At 44.8% G+C, this 24,189-nt stretch overlaps 2 protein-coding genes across 2 annotated transcripts in view; both read right to left on the bottom strand.

Annotated features, from left to right (window-relative positions):
- Positions 1 to 24,189, bottom strand: part of LOC143808908 (uncharacterized) — an 86,767-nt gene that overhangs the window by 14,110 nt on the left and 48,468 nt on the right. The window lies entirely within an intron of this gene.
- LOC143804205 (uncharacterized) overlaps positions 12,855 to 24,189 on the bottom strand; it is a 30,482-nt gene continuing 19,147 nt past the window's right edge. The window contains exon 2 of the mRNA XM_077282065.1: positions 12,855 to 13,914. Coding sequence (XP_077138180.1) covers positions 12,977 to 13,837 — 861 coding nt within the window. The 5' untranslated portion in view covers positions 13,838 to 13,914 and the 3' untranslated portion in view covers positions 12,855 to 12,976. The remainder of the gene's footprint in view (positions 13,915 to 24,189) is intronic.

The raw sequence follows: 24,189 nt of genomic DNA, 5'->3' as shown, positions 1-24,189 counted from the left end.
CAACACCGCATGAGAGCCCAGGGACAGTGAGTGGCGACACAGGAGGTGAGTATAGGCTTTATTATTTTACTAGATGGTGGCCCGATTCTAACGCATCGGGTATTCTAGAATATGTATAGTAGCATATAGCACAGCCCACGCAGTATATAGCACAGCCCACGCAGTATATAACACAGCCACATAGTATATAGCACAGCCACGTAGTATATTGCACAGCCACGTAGTATATAGCACAGCCACGTAGTATATTGCACAGCCACGTAGTATATAGCACAGCCACGTAGTATATAGCACAGCCACGTAGTATATTGCCCAGTGACGTAGTATATTGCCCAGCGACGTAGTATATTGCCCAGCCATGTAGTATATTGCACAGCCACGTAGTATATAGCACAGCCACGTAGTATATAACACAACCCACGCAGTATATAACACAGCCCACGCAGTATATAACACAGCCCACGCAGTATATAACACAGCCCACGCAGTATATAACACAGCCCACGCAGTATATAACACAGCCCACGCAGTATATAACACAGCCACGCAGTATATAGCACAGCCACGTAGTATATTGCACAGCCACGTAGTATACTGCACAGCCACGTAGTATATAGCACAGCCACGTAGTATATAGCACAGCCACGTAGTATATTGCACAGCCACGTAGTATACTGCACAGCCACGTAGTATACTGCACAGCCACGTAGTATATAGCACAGCCACGTAGTATATAGCACAGCCACGTAGTATATTGCACAGCCACGTAGTATATAGCACAGCCATGTAGTATATAGCACAGCCACGTAGTATATAGCACAGCCCACATAGTATATAGCACAGAGACGTAGTATATAACACAGGACACACAGTATATAACACAGCCCACGTAGTATATAACAATGTGGGCACCATATTCCTGATAAAAAAAGAATGAAAATAAAAAATAGTTATATACTCACCTTACAGCGGCCCCCGGATCCAGCCCAGGCATTTAGCGATGCTCCTCGCGACGCTCCGGTCCCAAGAATGCATTGCGGCAATAACATGTAATGATGTAGCGGTCTCACGAGACCACTACATCATCTGGGGTCATTGCCGCAATGCACTCTTGGGACCGGAGAGTCACGAGGAGCGGGAAAGGCAACGGAAGGTGAGAATGATTTTTTTATTTTTTTTATTATTTTTAACATTAGATCTTTTTACTATTGATGCTGCATAGGCAGCATCAATAGTAAAAAGTTAGTCACATAGGGTTAATAGCAGCGTTAACCGTTAACGGACTGCTAAACCGCTATGGGGGCACTGACTGGAGGGGAGTAGGGAAGGGCGAATTCGCAGCCGGACTGTGGCCGTCCCTGATTGGTCGTGGCCAGCCGTGACCAATCAGCGACGCAGGATTTCCGTGACAGACAAACAGAAAAACAGACGGAAGTGACCCTTAGACGATTATATAGATAGATTGTGGACAAGCATTTAGATCAACAAGGGGTCGTCCTAGTAGCCTCCTCGTAGTGGACAACCCCTTTAAAATCATTATGGATTTCAGAAAATGACAAGAAAAATATATTCATTTTTTAAAGAATTTCCTATATTTTTTTCACCATTTAAATAAAGACAACAACCTCTGCGTGTTTGGCCTCGTCATGATCTTACTGATCTCTCATCTTGTTATTGGGGACTTTTTACCTTATAACGCTGATAAAATAAGACCAAAAAACAAAATTGCAGCATTTTGCTTTTTTGGGGGGGATTTCGCTGCACTTAGAATGTTTTTGTGCTTTCCAGTGCATCACATCATACAATGAATCCTTCAATAATACAAGAATACGAGCCCTCGTGCCGCCATATTGGCTGAGAACTAATATGATTCTGTAATACTGATACTATGACTGGCAGCCACAGGCAGTGCCACAATGACAGGTGCGGGGGTCTTCAGCAGCCCCTCGGCTGACATGACAACCTATTGGCACCCTGCGATCACGTTGCAGGGTGTCAGTGGGCAGTTAGCACAGTGCCCCCCCAAGGCCATGCGCTGTAAGTGCCGCTGTCACAGACTGACACTGTCACAGGCAGATGATGGCTGAATAACACAGTCATCATCCGCGGGGGAAGATGCGGCTCAACTCCTGAGTCAGAATCAGACAGGAGCCGTTACTGGAGGCACCGGGACGTCCAGTGTCCGGGAGGGGCTCAGGGACTTTGCGCCACTTTCGGTGGATTAATAACCACGTCCTGCAGACAAATCACATGTCATCAGCACAACAAGAAATCGCACTAAAACTGCAGAAAGAAAACCAGCGAGTGTCAACAGAGCCCAAGAAACCAGAAAGAGGAAAACCTCCCAGAATCAGGCCTCGTTCACACTCCGGCGGTTTCTCCTATATGCAGAGAACGCTCCAAGCTTCTTCAGTTTTCTTAAGACCTTGATGGAGGTTTCTTCAGCTTTTATCACAGTCTGTGGAAACCGGACAGAACAAGACGCGTTCGAGAGATTCCCCATCCACAGACTGACACCGGGAGTGTGAGCCCCGATCAATACCGCACAAGTGCCTGAGAGTCAGTGTGAACCAGACCGTACAGGGATGTGTGAGCAGCCCATAGACTGTAAGGGGTAGAATGTGTGTATGGAGCACCGCTATCCGGGAAACACCGCACACAAGGGAGGAAAACCGAGGTGTGAACGGGGCCGGAGGCAGAGAAAAGACGCAAGCCTCAGATTTTGTGGGATTGACCATGTATACATGGGGATCCGAGGTGGGAATATAAAACAAAAACTCCTTCAAAAAGAGACATGTTGGATGGTCACTGGATACACTCTCACCGATTGGCCTCAACGAGGCCATCAGTTTCAAGTCTTTTCTATAAATACGTGCTTATTTTAATTAAACTGGACTGGGTTTTTTTACTTGTCACATGTCAGCCCATTGTGTTATTCTGTTGTACTTTCACTTATATAAAGATTTTTAGATTTTTGACTTAGACGTTGTTTCGCTCTCATCTCTCATCTTCATCCATCAGAGGGAACTTGTGGAGGATATTTTACATCTCAAGACGACAGCATCTACAGGAACTAGAACACCCCTGGAATTGTCAGTAATAATTTTTTTTTAATATTGTATTTTGTATGATCATATATTATGTATTATGTTTACTTATTATCCTTATGAGATATAGGATAATTTTGTTCAAACTTGTATTTATTTATGGTGTTGAGATTACTTCTCTATATTTTGCATCCTTTTGATTGGATGTATATCCTCCTGGTTATCTTTTAATCAGGTTAACATTAGATGCTATGATGGGTGACTATATTATATATACTTACGCATACCTATTAGAGTGTGATGACGTTATAATTTAATATATTTGTACTATCTTTATTTTATAGTTATATCCAGGTAATTTCATTTATTATTATTATTTTGGGTACACACTCTACATTTAGATGCTGGATATATTGATTCGTGCGATTATAGTCGTGTCACACTATATATTATGGGGTGCAATCCCTTTAAGTCTAGAGACCTGGACTTACTAATTAGGGAACAGCCAGGCTATTTGGCGATATCAGTCTTTAGTCGCTTTGAGATATCTCCATCCATTCACTCCTAATTTCAGAACATTTCATCTGTTCGTATCTTCCGGGCTTTTGTTTCTATACTTACGCCAGTAATGCGTCTGTCTCTTCCTCTAGATTTTCCTGGCACGAGCGCACCCCACGCATTGCGCTGTGATGTTCCTGGCGGCGTTGTGGGCCGGCCGCCTTGCCATGGGCTGTGATGACGCACGTCCTCCCGGCCATGCTCCATGGCACGCGGCCGCTCTTGCCGGCTGTGAACAGTCACATCATGATGGAACGTGCGCTGATTCGCCTGAGAGCTCCCCCTTCCCCCTACTTATACCCCAGCCCTCCCTTTTATTAGCCATGGCGGTGAAACGCGCGTCGAGGCCTCCTCTGTTTACAGCACGTCGGCACTTTATGGCAAGCATGTCCCAAGCTAATTGTGCACCACTCTGAATGGTACACATATATGTTATAGTTGCCTGGGCGATATTATTAGGTGCCTCTGGTCCTTTTGAAAAAAAATTGGGATTTAACCCCTAGGGATTGATGAAGCCTGACTGCACATTTGGGATTGTGTCTCATTTTTTCTTTATACTATTGATATTTCCATATTATCACCCTACAATGGCCACATAGCACATGCTGGTACGTTGCTGGAGCAGAGAGGTTTGGATTTTTTACTTGTGCCATCTCTGCCTGCCGGCTGCCTGTTATCTGCTGCCTCCCACTCACCATGTGCTGTCCACATAACTGGCGTATGTCTATAGACTGCTGATGTATAGTTGGTATTTCAATAAACGTGCAGTCATCGCCTTCTGATACCTCTAGCTTCTGGCATGGACGTGTCGGATCTAAATTCGTGTCTTTATTAATTATGGATAACCAGACCGACTGACAATTGTCATCGCTCCATAGCCTAGTGCTCTTTATAGGTTTATATGTTGTGGCTCAGAGGTATGCCCCCTATTGGCCAAGAGGGCGTTATTGCTTAGGTGTTGTTGTTTAGAGAAAAGACGCAAGACGTACCCGACCCATCACTGCAGATGTCACCTCCTGGTGGGGACAGGACCTGTGCTGACGTCACCGTCATGTGATCTGATGGTCACATGACAGGAAGTGACTCGGTATAACCCCTCCCCTCCTCTGACTGATCACATGACAGGAAGTGCCGCAATATAACTCCTCCCCGCCCCTGACTGATCACATGACAGGAAGTGCCGCAGTATAACTCCTCCCCTCCTCCCACCGATCACATGACCATGACGTCACTGAAGGTCCTGCAGTCGCCGGGATCCATCAGACCCCACAGGAGCCCGGTGACCGCTCGGTGCAGCAGCGGATATCGCACGTCCGGTCTCACTCCCGGTTGTCAGATCTGACCGGTGTCACTTTACACGGCGACAGCTTAGGAATGTCGTTACCGATCCGAGTGGTTCTGAGATTGGTTTTTTCTTGGAACACTCAGACTTCACGTTAATAATGTATTTAACCCCTTAGTGACGGATCCAATTTTGACCTTAAGTCGCCATTTTGCTAATCTGCCCGGTGTCACTTTATGAGGTAATAACGCCGGAGCGTCCACATCTCCCGGGATCCGCAGATTAGTTGTCATCTGTGTAACACATTGTACTTGGTGATAGGTTTTGTGTTTTTTTTGCTTTTTTTTTAAATAAAAATATCAGAAATGTGATAAAAATGGAAGAAATATGAATACTGATAAAAATGTGAGCGTCTTACACGAACAAGGTTCCTTTTGGCTGAATTCAGAAGCTCATAATACCAGTGACCACCATGATGTGAGGACTATTTCCATACATCACAGCCTTGAAGAACAGAAAGAGGGATAAAGTGTGCGGCAAACTCTGGCCCCAACACATCCCGATCCACATCCATTTAGCATTTGTTTCTGCCCTGACAGGAGGAGTTGTCAGAGGGGCGCTGGCAGTGAGGGACCGTCAGTCTGCAGGACCCAAATCCAGGACTGTCCGCTGTATCCGGGACAGTTGGGACTAGAAATGAGCGGATGGATTCCCGGGTCTCTAGATCACTGGTGACTGGATGAGAGGCCGCGTATCTCTTACCTTCCCGCATCCCCGCCGCGGTTTTTCTATTAGCAAGGACTGGCACCACATCGCTTATAATCAGGATTATTTATTGTGGTTTTCCAATATACTGTCTGTCCATAAGTTTTCGGTTAGCTGTCCAGAAAAAATGAAAAGTCAGGTGGGCAACCCTGGCGACATGCTGAGCTCACCGCTACAGCGCTGACGATATTATGTCAACACTGGAAACTATAGGAACCAGAGCAGCGGCAGAGATTCATCGCTGGACCCGGGGAGGGTGTATAGGGGATTTTTTTTTTTTTTACAATGAACTGCGACTGGGAACACAGCTTTTCTACAGATGGAAAACCCCTTTAAAGTATCAGGCACTGGCTGCATTAACATAGCCTGGTATGTTTGACTCTTAACCCCTTCACCCCCAGAGCTTTTTTCATTTTCGTTTTTCGCTCCCCTTCTTCGCAGAGCCATAACTTTTTTATTTTTCCGTCAATTTGGCCATGTGAGGGCTTATTTTCTTGCGGGACGAGTTGTACTTTTGAACGACACCATTGGTTTTACCATGTCATGTAACAGAAAACGGGAAAAAAATTTCAAGTGCAGTGAAATTGCAAAAAAAGTGCAATCCCACACTTGTTTTTTGTTTGGCTTTTTGCTAGATTCACTAAATCCTAAAACTGAGCTGCCATTATGATTCTCCAGGTCAGTACGAGTTCATAGACACCTAACATGTCTAGGTTCTCTTTTATCTAAGTGGTACAAAAAATAAACATATGCTAAAAATAAAAAATGTGCAATTTTCCAATAACGGTAGCGTCTCCATTTTTTGTGATCTGGGGTTGGATGAGGGCTTATTTTTTGCGTGCCGAGCTGACGTGTTTAATAATACCATTTTGGTGCAGATACAATGTTTTGATCGCCTGTTATTGCATTTTAATACAATGTCGCGGCCACCAAAAAATTGTAATTTTGGCCTTTTGATTTTTTTCTCGCTACGCCGTTTGCGATCAGGTTAATGCTTTTTTTATTCATAGATCGAGCGATTCTGAACGTGGCAATACCAAATATGTGTGAGTTTGAATTTTTTTTGTTTATTTTGATTGAGGCGAAAGGGGGGTGATTTGAACTTTTATATTTTTAAACTTTTTTTTTTTAATTTTGGCATGCTTCAATAGCCTCCATGGGAGGCTAGAAACATGCACTACTCAATCGCCTCTGCTACTTAGAGGTGATGCACAGATCACCTCTATGCAGCTGAATTACAGGCGTGCTATGAGCACTGACCACAGGGTGGCGCTCATAGCAATCTCATCAATAACCATAAAGGTCTCAAGGAGACCTCTGGTTGTGATGACAACGCACCAGTGACCCCCGATCACGTGACGGGGGTCAGCAGTGCGAGTACTTCCAGCCATGCAGCCGGCAGCGCTTGTTAAATGCCGCTGTCAGACTTTGACAGCGGCATTTAACTAGTTAATGGGTGCAGGCGGATCGCGACTCTACTCGTGCCCATTGCACGCACATGTCAGCTGTTGAAAACAGCTGACATGTCGCGGCTTTGAGGTGGGGTCACCGCCGGAGCCCACCTCAAATCGGTGGGTAACTGCCAGCTGACGTACTATTCCCTCAGCTGTCAGAAAGCGGTTAAACTCTGCAGTGTTTCAGAGAAACATTTTAAAAGCCGCCGTGAACTGAGATTGCGCCATAGACTAGTTGCACAGGTGGGTCCACAGTTGCTTCTCCCCACCCAGTGCCCAGGACTGATAGGCCTCTGCCTGCATGACCTGTCAATCTTGGCCAGTGGATGTAGAAGAGCCGCGGAGACCCGCCTGTTAAACTAGTCTCCTGTGTCGCTTGGTCCCCGGCAGTTATTAAAATATATTTTTCAAACATTCCTGGCTGAGATAAAACCATCAGTACAGGAATAGATAACCAGACCTATCAACAATACATGTATAACCATAACCGTCATCAGTGTATGCATACATAACCAGAACCGCCATCAATACATGCATACGTCACCAGAACTATTATGAGTATATGAATAAATCTCCAGAACCACCATCAGTACATGAATACAACACCATATCCACCAAACAGTACAGGAATACAGCCCCAGAACCACCATCACACATGTATACACATATTAGAGGAGCCAGTATTACATATTCAAAGCAGAATTGATAGCTGTTAATGAGTGGCATTTAGCAAAACCATTGGTAGAAAGTAGTGATGAGCGAGTAGTGTTGCTCAGGTCTCACCGAGTATGCTCGGGTCTCCCTGAGCATGCTCGGGTGATCTCCGAGTGTTTTGGCATGCTCTGAGATTTAGTTTTCTTTGCCTCAGCTGCATGATTTACAGCTGCTGGACAGCCTGAATACATATGAGGAATGCCTGTTTGTTAGGGAATTCCCACATGTATTCAGCCTGTCCAGCAGCTGTAAATCATGCAGCTGAGGCGATGTAAATTAAATCTCCGAGCATGCCAAAATACTCGGAGGTCACCTGAGCATGCTCTGGGAGACCCGAGCAACGAGTATACTAGCTCATCACTAGTAGAAAGTAGTGATGACCGAGTGTGCTCGTTACTCGAGTTTTCCTAGCATGCTCGGGTGTTCTCCGAGCATTTTGGGCATGCTCGTAGATTGTTTTTGTCCCCGCAGCTGCATGATTTGCGGCTTCTAGACAGCCTGAATACATGTGGGGATTCCCTAACAAAAAGGCAATCCCTGCATGTGTTCAGGCTCACTAACAGCTGCAAATCATGCAGCTGCGGGGACAAAAACAATCTAGGAGCACGCCCAAAATACTCGGAGACCACCCGAGCATGCTCGGAAAACTCGAGTAACGAGCACTCGCTCATCACTAGTAGAAAGCACATTTTCTTCAGTGATCAAATAGTTACTTATAGCACTATAATGCCAATTTCTGAGCCTAATATATATATATATATATATATATATATATATATATATATATACAGTGGGGCAAAAAAGTATTTAGTCAGTCAGCAATAGTGCAAGTTCCACCACTTAAAAAGATGAGAGGCGTCTGTAATTTACATCATAGGTAGACCTCAACTATGGGAGACAAACTGAGAAAAAAAATCCAGAAAATCACATTGTCTGTTTTTTTATCATTTTATTTGCATATTATGGTGGAAAATAAGTATTTGGTCAGAAACAAACAATCAAGATTTCTGGCTCTCACAGACCTGTAACTTCTTCTTTAAGAGTCTCCTCTTTCCTCCACTCATTACCTGTAGTAATGGCACCTGTTTAAACTTGTTATCAGTATAAAAAGACACCTGTGCACACCCTCAAACAGTCTGACTCCAAACTCCACTATGGTGAAGACCAAAGAGCTGTCAAAGGACACCAGAAACAAAATTGTAGCCCTGCACCAGGCTGGGAAGACTGAATCTGCAATAGCCAACCAGCTTGGAGTGAAGAAATCAACAGTGGGAGCAATAATTAGAAAATGGAAGACATTCAAGACCACTGATAATCTCCCTCGATCTGGGGCTCCACGCAAAATCCCACCCCGTGGGGTCAGAATGATCACAAGAACGGTGAACAAAAATCCCAGAACCACGCGGGGGGACCTAGTGAATGAACTGCAGAGAGCTGGGACCAATGTAACAAGGCCTACCATAAGTAACACACTATGCCACCATGGACTCAGATCCTGCAGTGCCAGACGTGTCCCACTGCTTAAGCCAGTACATGTCCGGGCCCGTCTGAAGTTTGCTAGAGAGCATTTGGATGATCCAGAGGAGTTTTGGGAGAATGTCCTATGGTCTGATGAAACCAAACTGGAACTGTTTGGTAGAAACACAACTTGTCGTGTTTGGAGGAAAAAGAATACTGAGTTGCATCCATCAAACACCATGCCTACTGTAAAGCATGGTGGTGGAAACATCATGCTTTGGGGCTGTTTCTCTGCAAAGGGGCCAGGACGACTGATCCGGGTACATGAAAGAATGAATGGGGCCATGTATCGTGAGATTTTGAGTGCAAACCTCCTTCCATCAGCAAGGGCATTGAAGATGAAACGTGGCTGGGTCTTTCAACATGACAATGATCCAAAGCACACCGCCAGGGCAACGAAGGAGTGGCTTCGTAAGAAGCATTTCAAGGTCCTGGAGTGGCCTAGCCAGTCTCCAGATCTCAACCCTATAGAAAACCTTTGGAGGGAGTTGAAAGTCCGTGTTGCCAAGCGAAAAGCCAAAAACATCACTGCTCTAGAGGAGATCTGCATGGAGGAATGGGCCGACATGCCAACAACAGTGTGTGGCAACCTTGTGAAGACTTACAGAAAACGTTTGACCTCTGTCATTGCCAACAAAGGATATATTACAAAGTATTGAGATGAAATTTTGTTTCTGACCAAATACTTATTTTCCACCATAATATGCAAATAAAATGATAAAAAAACAGACAATGTGATTTTCTGGATTTTTTTTTCTCAGTTTGTCTCCCATAGTTGAGGTCTACCTATGATGTAAATTACAGACGCCTCTCATCTTTTTAAGTGGTGGAACTTGCACTATTGCTGACTGACTAAATACTTTTTTGCCCCACTGTATATATATATATATATATATATATATATATATATATATATATATATATATATATATATACTGTATATATAGCAAAACTGATAGCTGTCAGTGAATATCAGCAAAGTGTCTGGAATATAAAGTAAAAAACAAGTTGCCTCCAATTATCATATTTGAATATTGCACACTACAGTATTATGACATTTTCATGATTATAATCTGGGGAAGGTGGCATTTTATTATTATAAAGGCAAGGACGGGTGCGTGGAGGGGACAGCAGTCAACCAACGCGCCTCGAGGGACAGTGGTCCCTCCTCATCAGGGCTACTCGTCCTTGCCTACGTGATGTCACGTTCCCTCGGCAACCTGCTAACTTGTCTCACTGCGGCGGCGCTTCCGGCCAGAGCCCGCCGCTAGTTCACTGATCTGGTACACGTGCAACTTCATCCTCCGGATCCGGGGCTTGCGAGAGTTGCCACCATTGGAGGACGCTCCCCACACCTCGGCCTCTCCACGCGCCCACCATCCAGCCATCAGTGAAGCACATCAGCAGTCCTGGAAGCCCAGCCAAGTAAGTCCTTTTGTTACTACATATCAACCCCAGGTACTTTGCAGGCTCATATACCTGTATTGCAGCACGGTGATCTTTACTTTACATTAGCAATCATTTATTATTTATTTATATAGCACCATTGATTTAATGGCACTTGAGAGTTGCCAGTGATAGTTTCTGCACTTCTTGGTTTGGAGTTGAAGGAGATGTTCAGTGCTTGGAGTAAGCGTTTGGAGAATTTTTCAGGAGATTTCTGCATGGAGTTGGTTTGCATGTTTATCCTTATCCTCTCCCATTTGGTTTGTGCCTCCCATTCCTCCTGTTTCTCACTCTGTTGTTTTGTGAGTGTATTTGCATTATTGTAGTTTTTTCTTATCCCTGTTTGTTTACCCCTGTCTGGTTGGTGTTTTCCAATACACTTTGGTCTCCCACTTCCCTGGGTGGGCCATGGAACAGATAGGGGTTAAGATAGGAGTATAGCAAGGTACGAGAGAACAGGGATAGACTAGGGTGCCCTCTAGGTTAAGGGATCGGGTAGGTGCCCACAGTCTCTTGTCACTACATGACAGTCTCCTCGTTTCCTTATCACTGCCGCTACTACCCTCAGCCTGTGAAATCTCATGTTTTTACAATTCCTCCTCTCAGTGATTGCTGTACTGTCGTATGGAAACTGGGTCATGTTGAGTTGTCAGTGTTTTTATTGACAGCAATCTGTCCAATCTGTGACTTGGAGGTGCGGGACTAATTTCAGTTCAGTTCTGGAGATTGCCCAAGTTATTTCACTGAGCTGTCTGCCTCTGATCCCTGCCAGACGTAGTTTGGCTTCCTGGTGTCTACCTGATTCTGTTGTTCTGATCTTCTGCTGCCTGATCCTTGGAACCTGTTCTGACTATCCCTTTGTCTTGCCCTCTTTTCTTTGATCCGATATCTCCTGGTATATTGATCCTGGTGCTCAACTAAAATTAAAATCAGTTTAATTCTACTAGTTTGACAGTAAATACACATGTCAATATTAGTTGCAAATAGCCTCTTCAGAGAGAAAGAGAACCTGAATTTTAGCTCCACCTGTTAGGGACAGCAATTTTAAAAGTCAATATCGACTCATTATTGACCCTTGCCAAATGACTTAGGATGAGAAACTAAACCAGAAATTCCATTTTGCAGATATGTGTTTTGGGGTGCTTGCCCCACATCAGTGCAAAGCAGGAGTTCTGATTTGGCTGGATGAGAGGCCTCTGACATCAGTTCTAAAGGGATCATTGTTCCCTGTATAGAGTGCTAAGCTGGCATAAAGAGACTAATAGCCCATGCAATGCTCCTCTGAGAATTAAACATGCAAATAACCTCTTCAGAGAAGACGAGTATTCGGCTGCCGTCACACTAGCAGTATTTGGTCAGGATTTTACATCACTATTTGTAGCCAAAACCAGGAGTGGGTGATAAATGCAGAAGTGGTGCAGATGTTTCTATTATACTTTTCCTCTAATTGTTCCACTCCTGGTTTTGGCTACAAATACTGATGTAAAATACTGACCAAATACTGCTAGTGTGACTTCTGCAGCCTGTGACTAGTGCTTCTATAGCCACCTATTGGATGTAGAAATCCTTAAAGTCAATATCAACCCCTTAAGAAGCCTTATCACATGACTTTAGCCCATATACAGGGATCTAGACTTACACAGGCGCCCATGGCCTGGGGCCACAGAGTCAGCTGCTGACTGGTGGAGCAAGCTGTTGAGAAGAAAGTCATCACACTGGATTGATACCAAGAGGTCACGGGTGGTGAAAATACAAGCAAGTCAGAAATTGGGATAAGTCAGAGAGAAGCAAGGACCATGGTAAGTCTTTAGACCAGATAAGCAGAACTTATTGACTGTCAGTGGAAGTCATTGGCGGCCCGGGGGTTTAATTAACAAGCAGTCCTGCCCAAGTCTCTCAGGAGGAAGTAACCAAAACAAGACAAGAATTAACCGCATGGCACCAAAAGTCCCAGAAGTTTAACATGACTGCCACAGTCACGTGTCACCCACAACAAAAAGTGGTGCCACCCAAGACTGAAGTAGAAATATAGGCGACAGAAACTGTCAGTCACAGATGTTACAACACTGATACAAAAGACCAAAACTAACTTAGTGAAGTTGAAGATTCTTCTTGTTTATTTATATCAAGGAGATGAACATCACAAAGTTCCACACCTGAGACATTTCCTCCAATCAGAACACTAAAATGTCCTATTTGTGAGTCCTATGATGTTTAATAAGAGTCGATTTGTGGCTAAAACGCTTCCCACATTCTGAACATGAAAATGGCTTCTCCCCTGTGTGAATTATTTGATGTTTAATAAGAGTCGATTTTTCACTAAAACATTTCCCACATTGGAAACAGGAGAATGCCTTCTCCCCCGTGTGAGTTATCAGATGTTTAGCAAGATCTGATTTGTAGAGAAAACATTTCTCACATTGTGTACATGAAAATGGCTTCTCCCCTGTGTGAGTAGTCAAATGATATACAAAACCTGATCTATGGCCATAACATTTCCCACATTCTGTGCATGAATATGGCTTCTCCCCTGTGTGGGTTCTCCGATGTATAACAAGACTTGATTTGTAGACAAAGCATTTCCCACATTCTGAACATGAAAATGGTTTCTCCCCTCTGTGCGTTCGTCGATGTCCCACAAGATGTTGTCTCTGACTAAAACATTTCCCACATTCAAGACATAAAAATGGTCTCTCCCCTGTGTGAGTTCTTTGATGGTCAATAAGACTCGATTTTTCGATAAAACATTTCCCACATTCTGAACATGAATATGGCTTCTCCCCTGTGTGACTTCTTAGATGTCTCTTAAGATTTGGTTTCCGAGGGAAACATTTCCCACATTCTGGACATGCAAACGGCTTATCACCGGTGTGAAATCTCATATGGTCCACAAGAGCAGATCTCCGACTAAAATATTTCCCACATTCAGAACATTGAAATTGCCTTTCGTTTTTGTGAATTCTCTCATGCAAAGACAGTGATGTGGGACAAGAAGTATCTGTAACTAAATCTGTGCTCTGAAGGACCGTGGTTGCATTGGCCAACACTGACATTCTGATATTGTTAGTTTCTACTTCATAATAGGGTGACAAATAGTGATGTCCATTGAAGACTCTCGACTCGACTTCACCTGGAAAAAGAAAACAAAACTTCCTTATTTTTGCAATTTAGTTTTTTATTAAACAAAAATCTTTATTAATATAATAGCATAACGGCAAGAAAACAAAGTACAATATCAGAAATCTATGTATAAAAATTGAGAAAATCCATAGAAAATATAGTGCTTATAAGTGTGTAGAGATAGTGGCAGATGTTTCTATCCAGAACACAAAATATATAATATGCACAAAGGACAAACCAGACAGTGGCCCAAACAATTCCATAAAACCCATAATATAGGCAGTGTGATAGTTTGAACATGTACACTGTGTTCCAAATTATTATGCAAATTGGATTTAAGTGTCATAAAGATTTAATTGTTTTGTTTTTCAAATAAACTCGTGGATGGTATTGTGTCTCAGGGCTCAGTGGATCACTGAAATCAATCTTAAAACACATGTGATAATTAGTTTTACAGGTGATTCTAATTAAAGGAAAACTACTTAAAAATGATGTTCCACATTATTAAGCAGGTCACAGGTTTCAAGCAATATGGGAAATAAAAAGGATATCTCTGCTGCTGAAAAGTGTTAAATAGTGCAATGCCTTGGTGAAGGGATGAAAACATTAGATATTTCACAAAAACTTAAGAGTGATCATCATACTGTGAAGAGATTTGTGACTGAAACAGCACAGACAGAGTTCATGCAGATAAAGGCATAATGAGGAAGGTTTCTGCCAGACAAATTCATTGAATTAAGAGAGCAGCTGCCAAAATACCATTACAAAGCAGCAAACAGTTGAAGCTGCTCGTGCCTCTGGAGTCCCTCGAACCTTAAGGTGTAGGATCCTCCAAAGGCTTGCTGTGGTGCATAAACCTACTATTCGGCCACCCCTAAACAGTGTTCACAAGCAGAAATGGTTGCAGCGGGCCCAGACATACATGAAGACTCATTTTCAAACAGTCTTGTTTACTGATTAGTGTCAAGCAACCCTGGACGGTCCAGATGGATGGAGTAGTGGATGGTTGGTGGATGGCCACCATGTCCCAACAAGGCTGCGACATCAGCAAGGAGGTGGAGGAGTCATGTTTTGGGCCGGAATCATGGGGAAACAGCTGGTAAGGCCCTTTAAGGTCCCTGAAGGTGTGAAAATGACCTCTGCAAAGTATATAGAGTTTCTGACTGACAACTACCATGGTATAAAAAGCAGAAACGTGCTTTCAGGAGCAAAATCATCTTCATGCTGACAATGCACCATCTCATGCTGCAAAGAATCCCTCTGAGTCATTGGCTGCTATGGGCATAAAAGGAGATAAACTCATGGTGTGGTGTTGTGAATTTACCTTTTGGCTCCCTCTAGTGGCTACTAGTGATTTGACTCTGGGTATGTCATTCATCCCTTGTATGCTCACCTGGGTCGTTAGGTCAGGGGTGTTGCTATATAAGCTCCCTGGACCTTCAGTTCAATGCCTGGCAACGTTGATATCAGAGCTAATCTGTAGTGCTCTTGTCTACTGATCCTGGTTCCTGCTTGATTAAGCTAAGTCTGCTTTCTTGCTTTTTGCTATTTGTTTTGGTTTACATTTTAGTCCAGCTTGTATATAATCTGTTTCCTGACCTTGCTGGAAGCTCTAGGGTGGCTGGTGTTCTCCCCCCGGGCCGTTAGACGGTTCGGGGGTTCTTGAATCTCCAGCGTGGATTTTGATAGGGTTTTTGTTGACCATATAAGTTATCTTACTACATTCTGCTATTAGTAAGTGGGCCTCTCTTTGCTAATATCTAGTTCATCTCTGTGTTTGTCATTTCCTCTTACCTCACCGTTATTATTTGTGGGGGGCTACTATCCTACTTTTGGGGTCTATTCTCTGGAGGCAAGAGAGGTCTTTGTTTTCCTCTTCTAGGGGTAGTTAGTCCTCCGGCTGGCGCGAGACATCTAGCGACCAACGTAGGCATGTTCCCCGGCTACTGCTAGTGTTGGCGTTAGGAGTAGATATATGGTCAACCCAGTTACCACTGCCCTATGAGCTGGATTTTTGTACGTCGCAGACTTACTTGTTTCTCTGAGACCCTCGCCATTGGGGTCATAACAGTTTGCCAGGCCAGTATTAAATGTTAAATGCATTGCAGAAGCGGGATTATAAGAAAGAAAGTTCTGAGTTTTTTTTTCTCTCTCTCATTTTTTTTTCTTTTCCCCTTTATCTCTGAGTGGCTTGTGTTTGCTGCAGACATGAATGTCCAGACCTTGATTACAAGTGTGGACCAGCTTGCTGCTCGTGTGCAGGGCATACAAGATTATGTTATCAGAAGTCCTATGTCAGAACCTAAGATACCGATTCCTGAACCGTTTTCCGGAGACCGATTTAAATTTAGAAATTTCAGGAATAATTGTAAATTGTTTTTGTCCCTGAAACCCTGTTCATCTGGAGACTCCGCTCAGCAAGTAAAAATTGTTATTTCTTTTTTACGGGGCGACCCTCAGGATTGGGCCTTCTCGCTGGCGCCAGGAGATCCGGCATTGGCTGACATTGATGCGTTTTTTCTGGCGCTCGGTTTGCTTTATGAGGAACCCAATCTTGAGATTCAGGCAGAAAAGGCCTTGCTGGCTATGTCTCAGGGCCAGGACGAGGCTGAAGTGTATTGCCAAAAATTTCGGAAATGGTCCGTGCTGACCCAGTGGAACGAGTGTGCATTGGCTGCTAATTTTAGAAATGGCCTTTCTGAAGCCATTAAGAATGTGATGGTGGGTTTTCCCATTCCCACAGGTCTGAATGATTCTATGGCCCTGGCGATTCAAATCGACCGGCGGTTGCGGGAGCGCAAAACCGCTAATTCCCTCATGGTGTTGTCTGAACAGACACCTGATTTAATGCAATGTGATAGAATCCTGACTAGAAATGAGCGGAAAATTCATAGACGCCAGAATGGCTTGTGTTACTACTGTGGTGATTCTACACATGTTATCTCAGCATGCTCTAAACGTCTTACTAAGGTTGTTAGTCCGGTCGCCATTGGTAATTTGCAACCTAAATTTATTCTATCTGTAACTTTGATTTGCTCACTGTCATCGTATCCTGTCATGGCGTTTGTGGACTCGGGTGCTGCCCTGAGTCTTATGGATCTGTCATTTGCCAAGCGCTGCGGATTTGTTCTTGAGCCATTGGAAAATCCTATCCCTCTTAGGGGTATTGATTCTACGCCATTGGCAAAAAATAAACCGCAGTTTTGGACACAGGTTACCATGTGCATGACTCCTGAACATCGGGAGGTTATACGTTTTCTTGTTCTGCATAAGATGCATGATTTGGTTGTTTTGGGTTTGCCATGGTTACAGACCCATAATCCAGTCTTGGACTGGAAGGCTATGTCAGTGTCAAGTTGGGGCTGCCATGGAATTCATGGGGATTCCCTGCCCGTGTCTATTGCTACTTCTACTCCTTCGGAAGTTCCGGAGTATTTGTCTGATTATCAGGATGTCTTCAGCGAGTCCAAGTCCAGTGCACTGCCTCCTCATAGGGAATGTGACTGTGCAATAGATTTGATTCCTGGCAGTAAGTTTCCTAAGGGGAGACTGTTTAATCTGTCGGTACCTGAACATACCGCGATGCGTTCATATATCAAGGAGTCTCTTGAGAAGGGGCATATCCGTCCTTCTTCTTCCCCTCTTGGTGCGGGATTCTTTTTTGTGGCCAAAAAGGACGGATCTTTGAGGCCTTGTATTGACTATCGGCTTTTAAATAAGATCACTGTCAAATTTCAGTATCCTTTGCCGCTGTTGTCTGACTTGTTTGCCCGGATTAAAGGTGCCAAGTGGTTCACCAAGATAGACCTTCGTGGTGCGTACAACCTTGTGCGCATTAGGCAGGGCGATGAATGGAAAACCGCATTCAATACGCCCGAAGGTCATTTTGAGTACTTGGTGATGCCATTCGGTCTCTCTAATGCACCTTCAGTTTTTCAGTCCTTCATGCATGACATTTTCCGGAAGTATCTGGATAAATTTTTGATTGTTTATCTGGATGATATTCTGGTTTTTTCTGATGATTGGGACTCGCATGTGGAGCAGGTCAGGATGGTTTTTGAGATTCTGCGTGAAAACTCTTTGTTTGTAAATGTGTCTCTTTGGTGTACAGAAGGTTCCCTTTTTGGGGTTCATTTTTTCCCCTTCTGCTGTGGAGATGGATCCAGTCAAGGTTCGAGCTATTCATGATTGGACTCAACCCTCGTCAGTTAAGAGTCTTCAGAAGTTCTTGGGTTTTGCTAATTTCTACCGTCGTTTTATCGCAAATTTCTCTAGCGTTGTTAAACCGCTGACGGATATGACCAAGAAAGGCTCTGATGTAGCTAACTGGGCTCCTGCTGCCGTGGAGGCTTTCCAGGAGTTAAAACGCCGGTTTACTTCGGCGCCTGTTTTGTGCCAGCCTGACATCTCACTTCCCTTTCAGGTTGAGGTGGATGCTTCGGAGATTGGGGCAGGGGCCATTTTGTCGCAGAGAGGCCCTGGTTGCTCTACTATGAGACCTTGTGCCTTTTTCTCTAGGAAGTTTTCGCCGGCAGAGCGAAATTATGATGTGGGCAATCGGGAGTTGTTGGCCATGAAGTGGGCATTTGAGGAGTGGCGTCATTGGCTCGAGGGTGCTAAGCATCGTGTGGTGGTCTTGACTGATCACAAAAATCTGATGTATCTCGAGTCTGCTAAACGCCTGAATCCTAGACAGGCCCGCTGGTCATTGTTTTTCTCCCGTTTTGACTTTGTGGTCTCGTATTTACCAGGTTCTAAGAATGTGAAGGCCGATGCTCTGTCTAGGAGCTTTGTGCCTGATGCTCCTGGAGTCGCTGAACCTGTGGGTATTCTTAAGGAAGGAGTTATCGTGTCTGCTATTTCTCCAGATCTGCGACGTGTGTTGCAGAGATTTCAGGCTGGTAGGCCTGACTCTTGTCCACCTGACAGATTGTTTGTGCCTGCTAGATGGACCAGCAGAGTCATTTCCGAGGTTCATTCCTCGGTTTTGGCAGGGCACCCGGGAATTTTTGGCACCAGAGATCTGGTGGCCAGGTCCTTTTGGTGGCCTTCCTTGTCAAGGGATGTGCGGTCATTTGTACAGTCCTGTGGTACTTGTGCTCGAGCTAAGCCTTGCTGCTCTCGTGCCAGCGGGTTGCTCTTGCCCTTGCCTGTCCCGAAGAGACCTTGGACACACATCTCTATGGATTTCATTTCTGATCTTCCGGTGTCTCAGGGCATGTCTGTCATCTGGGTGATATGTGATCGGTTCTCCAAGATGGTCCATTTGGTTCCTTTGCCTAAGCTGCCCTCCTCTTCTGATCTGGTTCCTGTGTTCTTCCAGAACGTGGTTCGTTTGCACGGCATTCCTGAAAATATTGTGTCGGACAGAGGATCCCAGTTTGTTTCCAGGTTCTGGCGATCCTTTTGTGGTAGGATGGGCATTGAGTTGTCGTTTTCATCCGCTTTCCATCCCCAGACTAACGGACAAACGGAGCGAACTAATCAGACTCTGGAGGCTTATTTGAGGTGTTTTGTCTCTTCTGATCAGGATGATTGGGTGACCTTCTTGCCGTTGGCTGAATTTGCCCTTAATAATCGGGCTAGTTCCGCCACCTTGGTTTCGCCATTTTTCTGCAACTCTGGTTTCCATCCTCGTTTTTCCTCAGGACATGTGGAGCCTTCTGACTGTCCTGGGGTGGATTCCGTGGTGGATAGGTTGCAGCGGATCTGGGGGCATGTGGTGGACAACTTGAAGTTGTCACAGGAGAAGGCTCAGCGTTTTGCCAACCGCCGCCGCGGTGTGGGTCCCCGACTTCGCGTTGGGGATTTGGTATGGCTGTCTTCTCGATTTGTTCCTATGAAGGTCTCCTCTCCCAAATTTAAGCCTCGCTTCATTGGTCCTTACAAGATATTGGAAATCATTAATCCTGTATCCTTTCGCCTGGATCTTCCGGTGTCGTTTGCCATCCACAACTTATTTCATAGGTCCTTGTTGCGGCGGTACGTTGTGCCTGTGGTTCCTTCTGCTGAGCCTCCTGCTCCGGTGTTGGTTGAGGGCGAGTTGGAGTACATGGTGGAGAAGATCTTAGATTCTCGTCTCTCCAGGCGGAGGCTTCAGTACCTGGTCAAGTGGAAGGGCTATGGTCAGGAGGATAATTCCTGGGTGGTCGCCTCTGATGTGCATGCGGCCGATTTAGTTCGTGCCTTTCACGCCGCTCATCCTGATCGCCCTGGTGGTCTTGGTGAGGGTTCGGTGACCCCTCACTAAGGGGAGGGTACTGTTGTGAATTTACCTTTTGGCTCCCTCTAGTGGCTACTAGTGATTTGACTCTGGGTATGTCATTCATCCCTTGTATGCTCACCTGGGTCGTTAGGTCAGGGGTGTTGCTATATAAGCTCCCTGGACCTTCAGTTCAATGCCTGGCAACGTTGATATCAGAGCTAATCTGTAGTGCTCTTGTCTACTGATCCTGGTTCCTGCTTGATTAAGCTAAGTCTGCTTTCTTGCTTTTTGCTATTTGTTTTGGTTTACATTTTAGTCCAGCTTGTATATAATCTGTTTCCTGACCTTGCTGGAAGCTCTAGGGTAGCTGGTGTTCTCCCCCCGGGCCGTTAGACGGTTCGGGGGTTCTTGAATCTCCAGCGTGGATTTTGATAGGGTTTTTGTTGACCATATAAGTTATCTTACTACATTCTGCTATTAGTAAGTGGGCCTCTCTTTGCTAATATCTAGTTCATCTCTGTGTTTGTCATTTCCTCTTACCTCACCGTTATTATTTGTGGGGGGCTACTATCCTACTTTTGGGGTCTATTCTCTGGAGGCAAGAGAGGTCTTTGTTTTCCTCTTCTAGGGGTAGTTAGTCCTCCGGCTGGCGCGAGACATCTAGCGACCAACGTAGGCATGTTCCCCGGCTACTGCTAGTGTTGGCGTTAGGAGTAGATATATGGTCAACCCAGTTACCACTGCCCTATGAGCTGGATTTTTGTACGTCGCAGACTTACTTGTTTCTCTGAGACCCTCGCCATTGGGGTCATAACAGTGTGGCCACCATCTTCCCCTGACCTCAGCCCCATAGACAACCTTCGGAATATCATCAAGCAATAGATCTATGAGGGTGGGAGGCCGTTCACATCAAACCAGCAGCTCTGGGAGGGAAGAAATACGAGCAGAAACTCTCCAAAAACTCACTTTGAAAAAAGTTCAATGGATGCAAGAATTGTGAAGATGATATCAAAGAAGGGTCCTATGTTAACATGTAACTTGGCCTGTTAGGATGTTTTGTGTTGTGAATTCTGTTGTGGGTTCTGCTCTTAGGCTCCCTCCGGTGGTTATAAGTGGTAGTGCTGCTGTTTGTCCTTCACAACAGTCATCAGCTGCTTCCACTTTGGACTGGGCTATTTAGTCTGGCTCCTTCCTTTAGTGAGTGCCAGTTGTCCATTGTTTTCTAGGGATCCACATCTCTGCTTGGTTTCTCCTTCTGGATTGTCCAAATCATCAAAGATAAGTCCTGGCTCTGTTTTTGCAGTCCACATGTGGTGGACTTAATAGTTCTGTGAATTGCTATGTTTTTTCTTGTCCAGCTTTGTCTGTGTTAAGATTAACTCAGCCAAGTTGGAAGCTCTGGAGTCACAGAGTTACCCTCCATGCCTTTAGTTAGGTGTGGAGATTTTTGTATTCTCTGTGGTGGATTTTGTAGTATTTTTTAGACTGACCGCACAGTACTCTTTCCTGTCTTTTCTTTCTAGGTAGCGTGGCCTCCTTTGCTAAATTCTGTTTTCAGTCTGCGTTTGTAATTTCCCTCTCCTCTCACAGTCAATATTTGTGGGGGGCTGCCTTTCCTTTGGGAATTTTCTCTGAGGCAAGATAGTATTCCTGTTTCTTTCTTTAGGGGTAATTAGTCCTCCGGCCGTGACGAGATGTCTAGGGAGTGACAGCAACATCCCACGGCTACTTCTAGTTGATGTGTTAAGTTCAGGGTCTGCGGTCAGTATAGAGGCCACCTACTCCAGAGCTCGTCCATGCTGCTCCTAGGCCACCAGTTCATAACAGTACAACTGGCCAACAATGAGTTAACCGCATCTCAAAAGAAGGGAAAGAAAGTGCTGAGCCATTTTTATTTCTGTACTCTGTTGTTTTTTTTCCCACTTCACTTCTGGGTGGCTCAGGAGTTAGGCGTTGACATGGATGTTCAGGGACTTGCTTCTCGGGTGGATCAACTTGCTGCTAGAGTACAGGGTATTTCTGATTATATCGTGCAGACTCCTGTTTTAGAGCCTAGAATTCCTACCCCCGATCTGTTCTTCGGGGACAGGTCCAAATTTTTGAGCTTTAAAAATAACTGTAAACTGTTTTTTGCTCTGAAGCCCCGTTCCTCTGGTGATCCCATCCAGCAGGTAAAAATTGTCATTTCTCTGTTGTGCGGTGACCCGCAGGATTGGGCATTTTCCCTGGAATCTGGGAATCCGGCGTTGCTTAATGTAGACACCTTTTTTCAGGCGCTTGGGTTATTGTATGATGAACCTAATTCAGTGGATCATGCTGAGAAAACACTTTTGGCCCTGTGTCAGGGTCAAGAAGCGGCAGAGTCATATTGCCAGAAATTCAGAAAATGGTCTGTACTTACTAAGTGGAATGAGGATGCTTTGGCGGCAATTTTCAGAAAGGGTCTTTCTGTATCTGTTAAAGATGTTATGGTGGGGTTCCCCACGCCTGCTGGTCTGAGTGATTCTAGGTCTCTGGCCATTCAGATTGATCGGCGCTTGCGCGAGCGCAGAGTTGTGCACACTATGGCATTGTCTTCCGAGCGGAGTCCTGAGCCTATGCAGTGTGATAGGATTGTGTCTAGAGCTGAACGACAAGGATTCAGACGTCAGAATAGGTTGTGTTTTTACTGCGGCGATTCTGCTCATGTTATTTCTGATTGCCCTAAGCGTACCAAGAGAATCGCTAGTTCCGTTACCATCAGTACTGTACAACCTAAATTTCTGTTATCTGTGACCCTGATCTGCTCATTATCGTCATTCTCTGTCATGGCATTTGTGGATTCAGGCACCGCTCTAAACTTAATGGACTTAGAATTTGCCAGACGTTGTGGTTTCCCCTTGCAGCCTTTGCAGAGTCCTATTCCTTTGAGCGGCATTGATGCTACACCGTTGGCTAAAAATAAACCTCAGTTTTGGACACAGTTAACCATGTGCATGGCGCCAGCCCATCAGGAAGATTGTCGCTTCCTGGTGTTACATAATTTGCATGATGCTATTGTGCTGGGTTTCCCATGGTTACAGGTGCATAATCCGGTATTAGATTGGAAATCTATGTCTGTGACTAGTTGGGGTTGTCAGGGGGTTCATGGTGACGTTCCTCTGATGTCAATTTCCTCCTCCCCCTCTTCTGAAATTCCTGAGTTTCTGTCAGATTTCCAGGATGTTTTAGATGAGCCCAAGTCCAGTTCCCTTCCACCGCATAGGGACTGTGACTGTGCTACTGACTTGATTCCATGCTGTAAGTTCCCTAAGGGCCGACTTTTCAATCTGTCTGTACCAGAGCATGCCGCCATGCGGAGCTATGTAAGGGAGTCTTTGGAGAAGGGGCATATTCGGCCATCTTCTTCTCCATTAGGAGCAGGTTTTTTTTTTTGTTGCCAAGAAGGATGGCTCCTTGAGACCCTGTATTGATTATCGCCTCTTGAATAAGATCACGGTCAAATTCCAATACCCTTTGCTTTTTGCTTTCTGATTTGTTTGCTAGGATTAAGGGGGCTAGTTGGTTTACTAAGATTGACCTTCGAGGGGCATATAATCTGGTTCGTATTAAGCAGGGTGACGAATGGAAAACTGCGTTTAATACGCCCGAAGGCCATTTTGAATACCTTGTGATGCCATTCGGGCTCTCTAATGCTCCATCTGTGTTTCAGTCCTTCATGCATGATATTTTTCGGAATTATCTTGATAAATTCATGATTGTATATTTGGATGATATTTTGATTTTTTCAGATGATTGGGAGTCTCATGTGAAACAAGTTAGGATGGTATTTCAGGTCCTTCGTGACAATGCCTTGTTTGTGAAGGGGTCTAAGTGCCTCTTTGGAGTACAGAAGGTTTCTTTTTTGGGCTTCATTTTTTCTCCCTCATCTATAGAAATGGATCCGGTTAAGGTTCAGGCCATTCACGATTGGATCCAGCCCACATCCGTGAAGAGCCTTCAGAAATTTTTGGGCTTTGCTAATTTTTATCGCCGTTTCATTGCCAACTTCCCCAGTGTGGTTAAACCCCTGACCGATTTGACGAGGAAGGGCGCTGATGT

The sequence above is a fragment of the Ranitomeya variabilis genome, chromosome 2 (genome assembly GCF_051348905.1).
Source record: "Ranitomeya variabilis isolate aRanVar5 chromosome 2, aRanVar5.hap1, whole genome shotgun sequence".
Classification (NCBI taxonomy): Eukaryota; Metazoa; Chordata; class Amphibia; order Anura; family Dendrobatidae; genus Ranitomeya; species Ranitomeya variabilis.
Note: the sequence above shows the minus strand (reverse complement) of the source record. Positions and strands in the feature narration are given on the sequence as shown.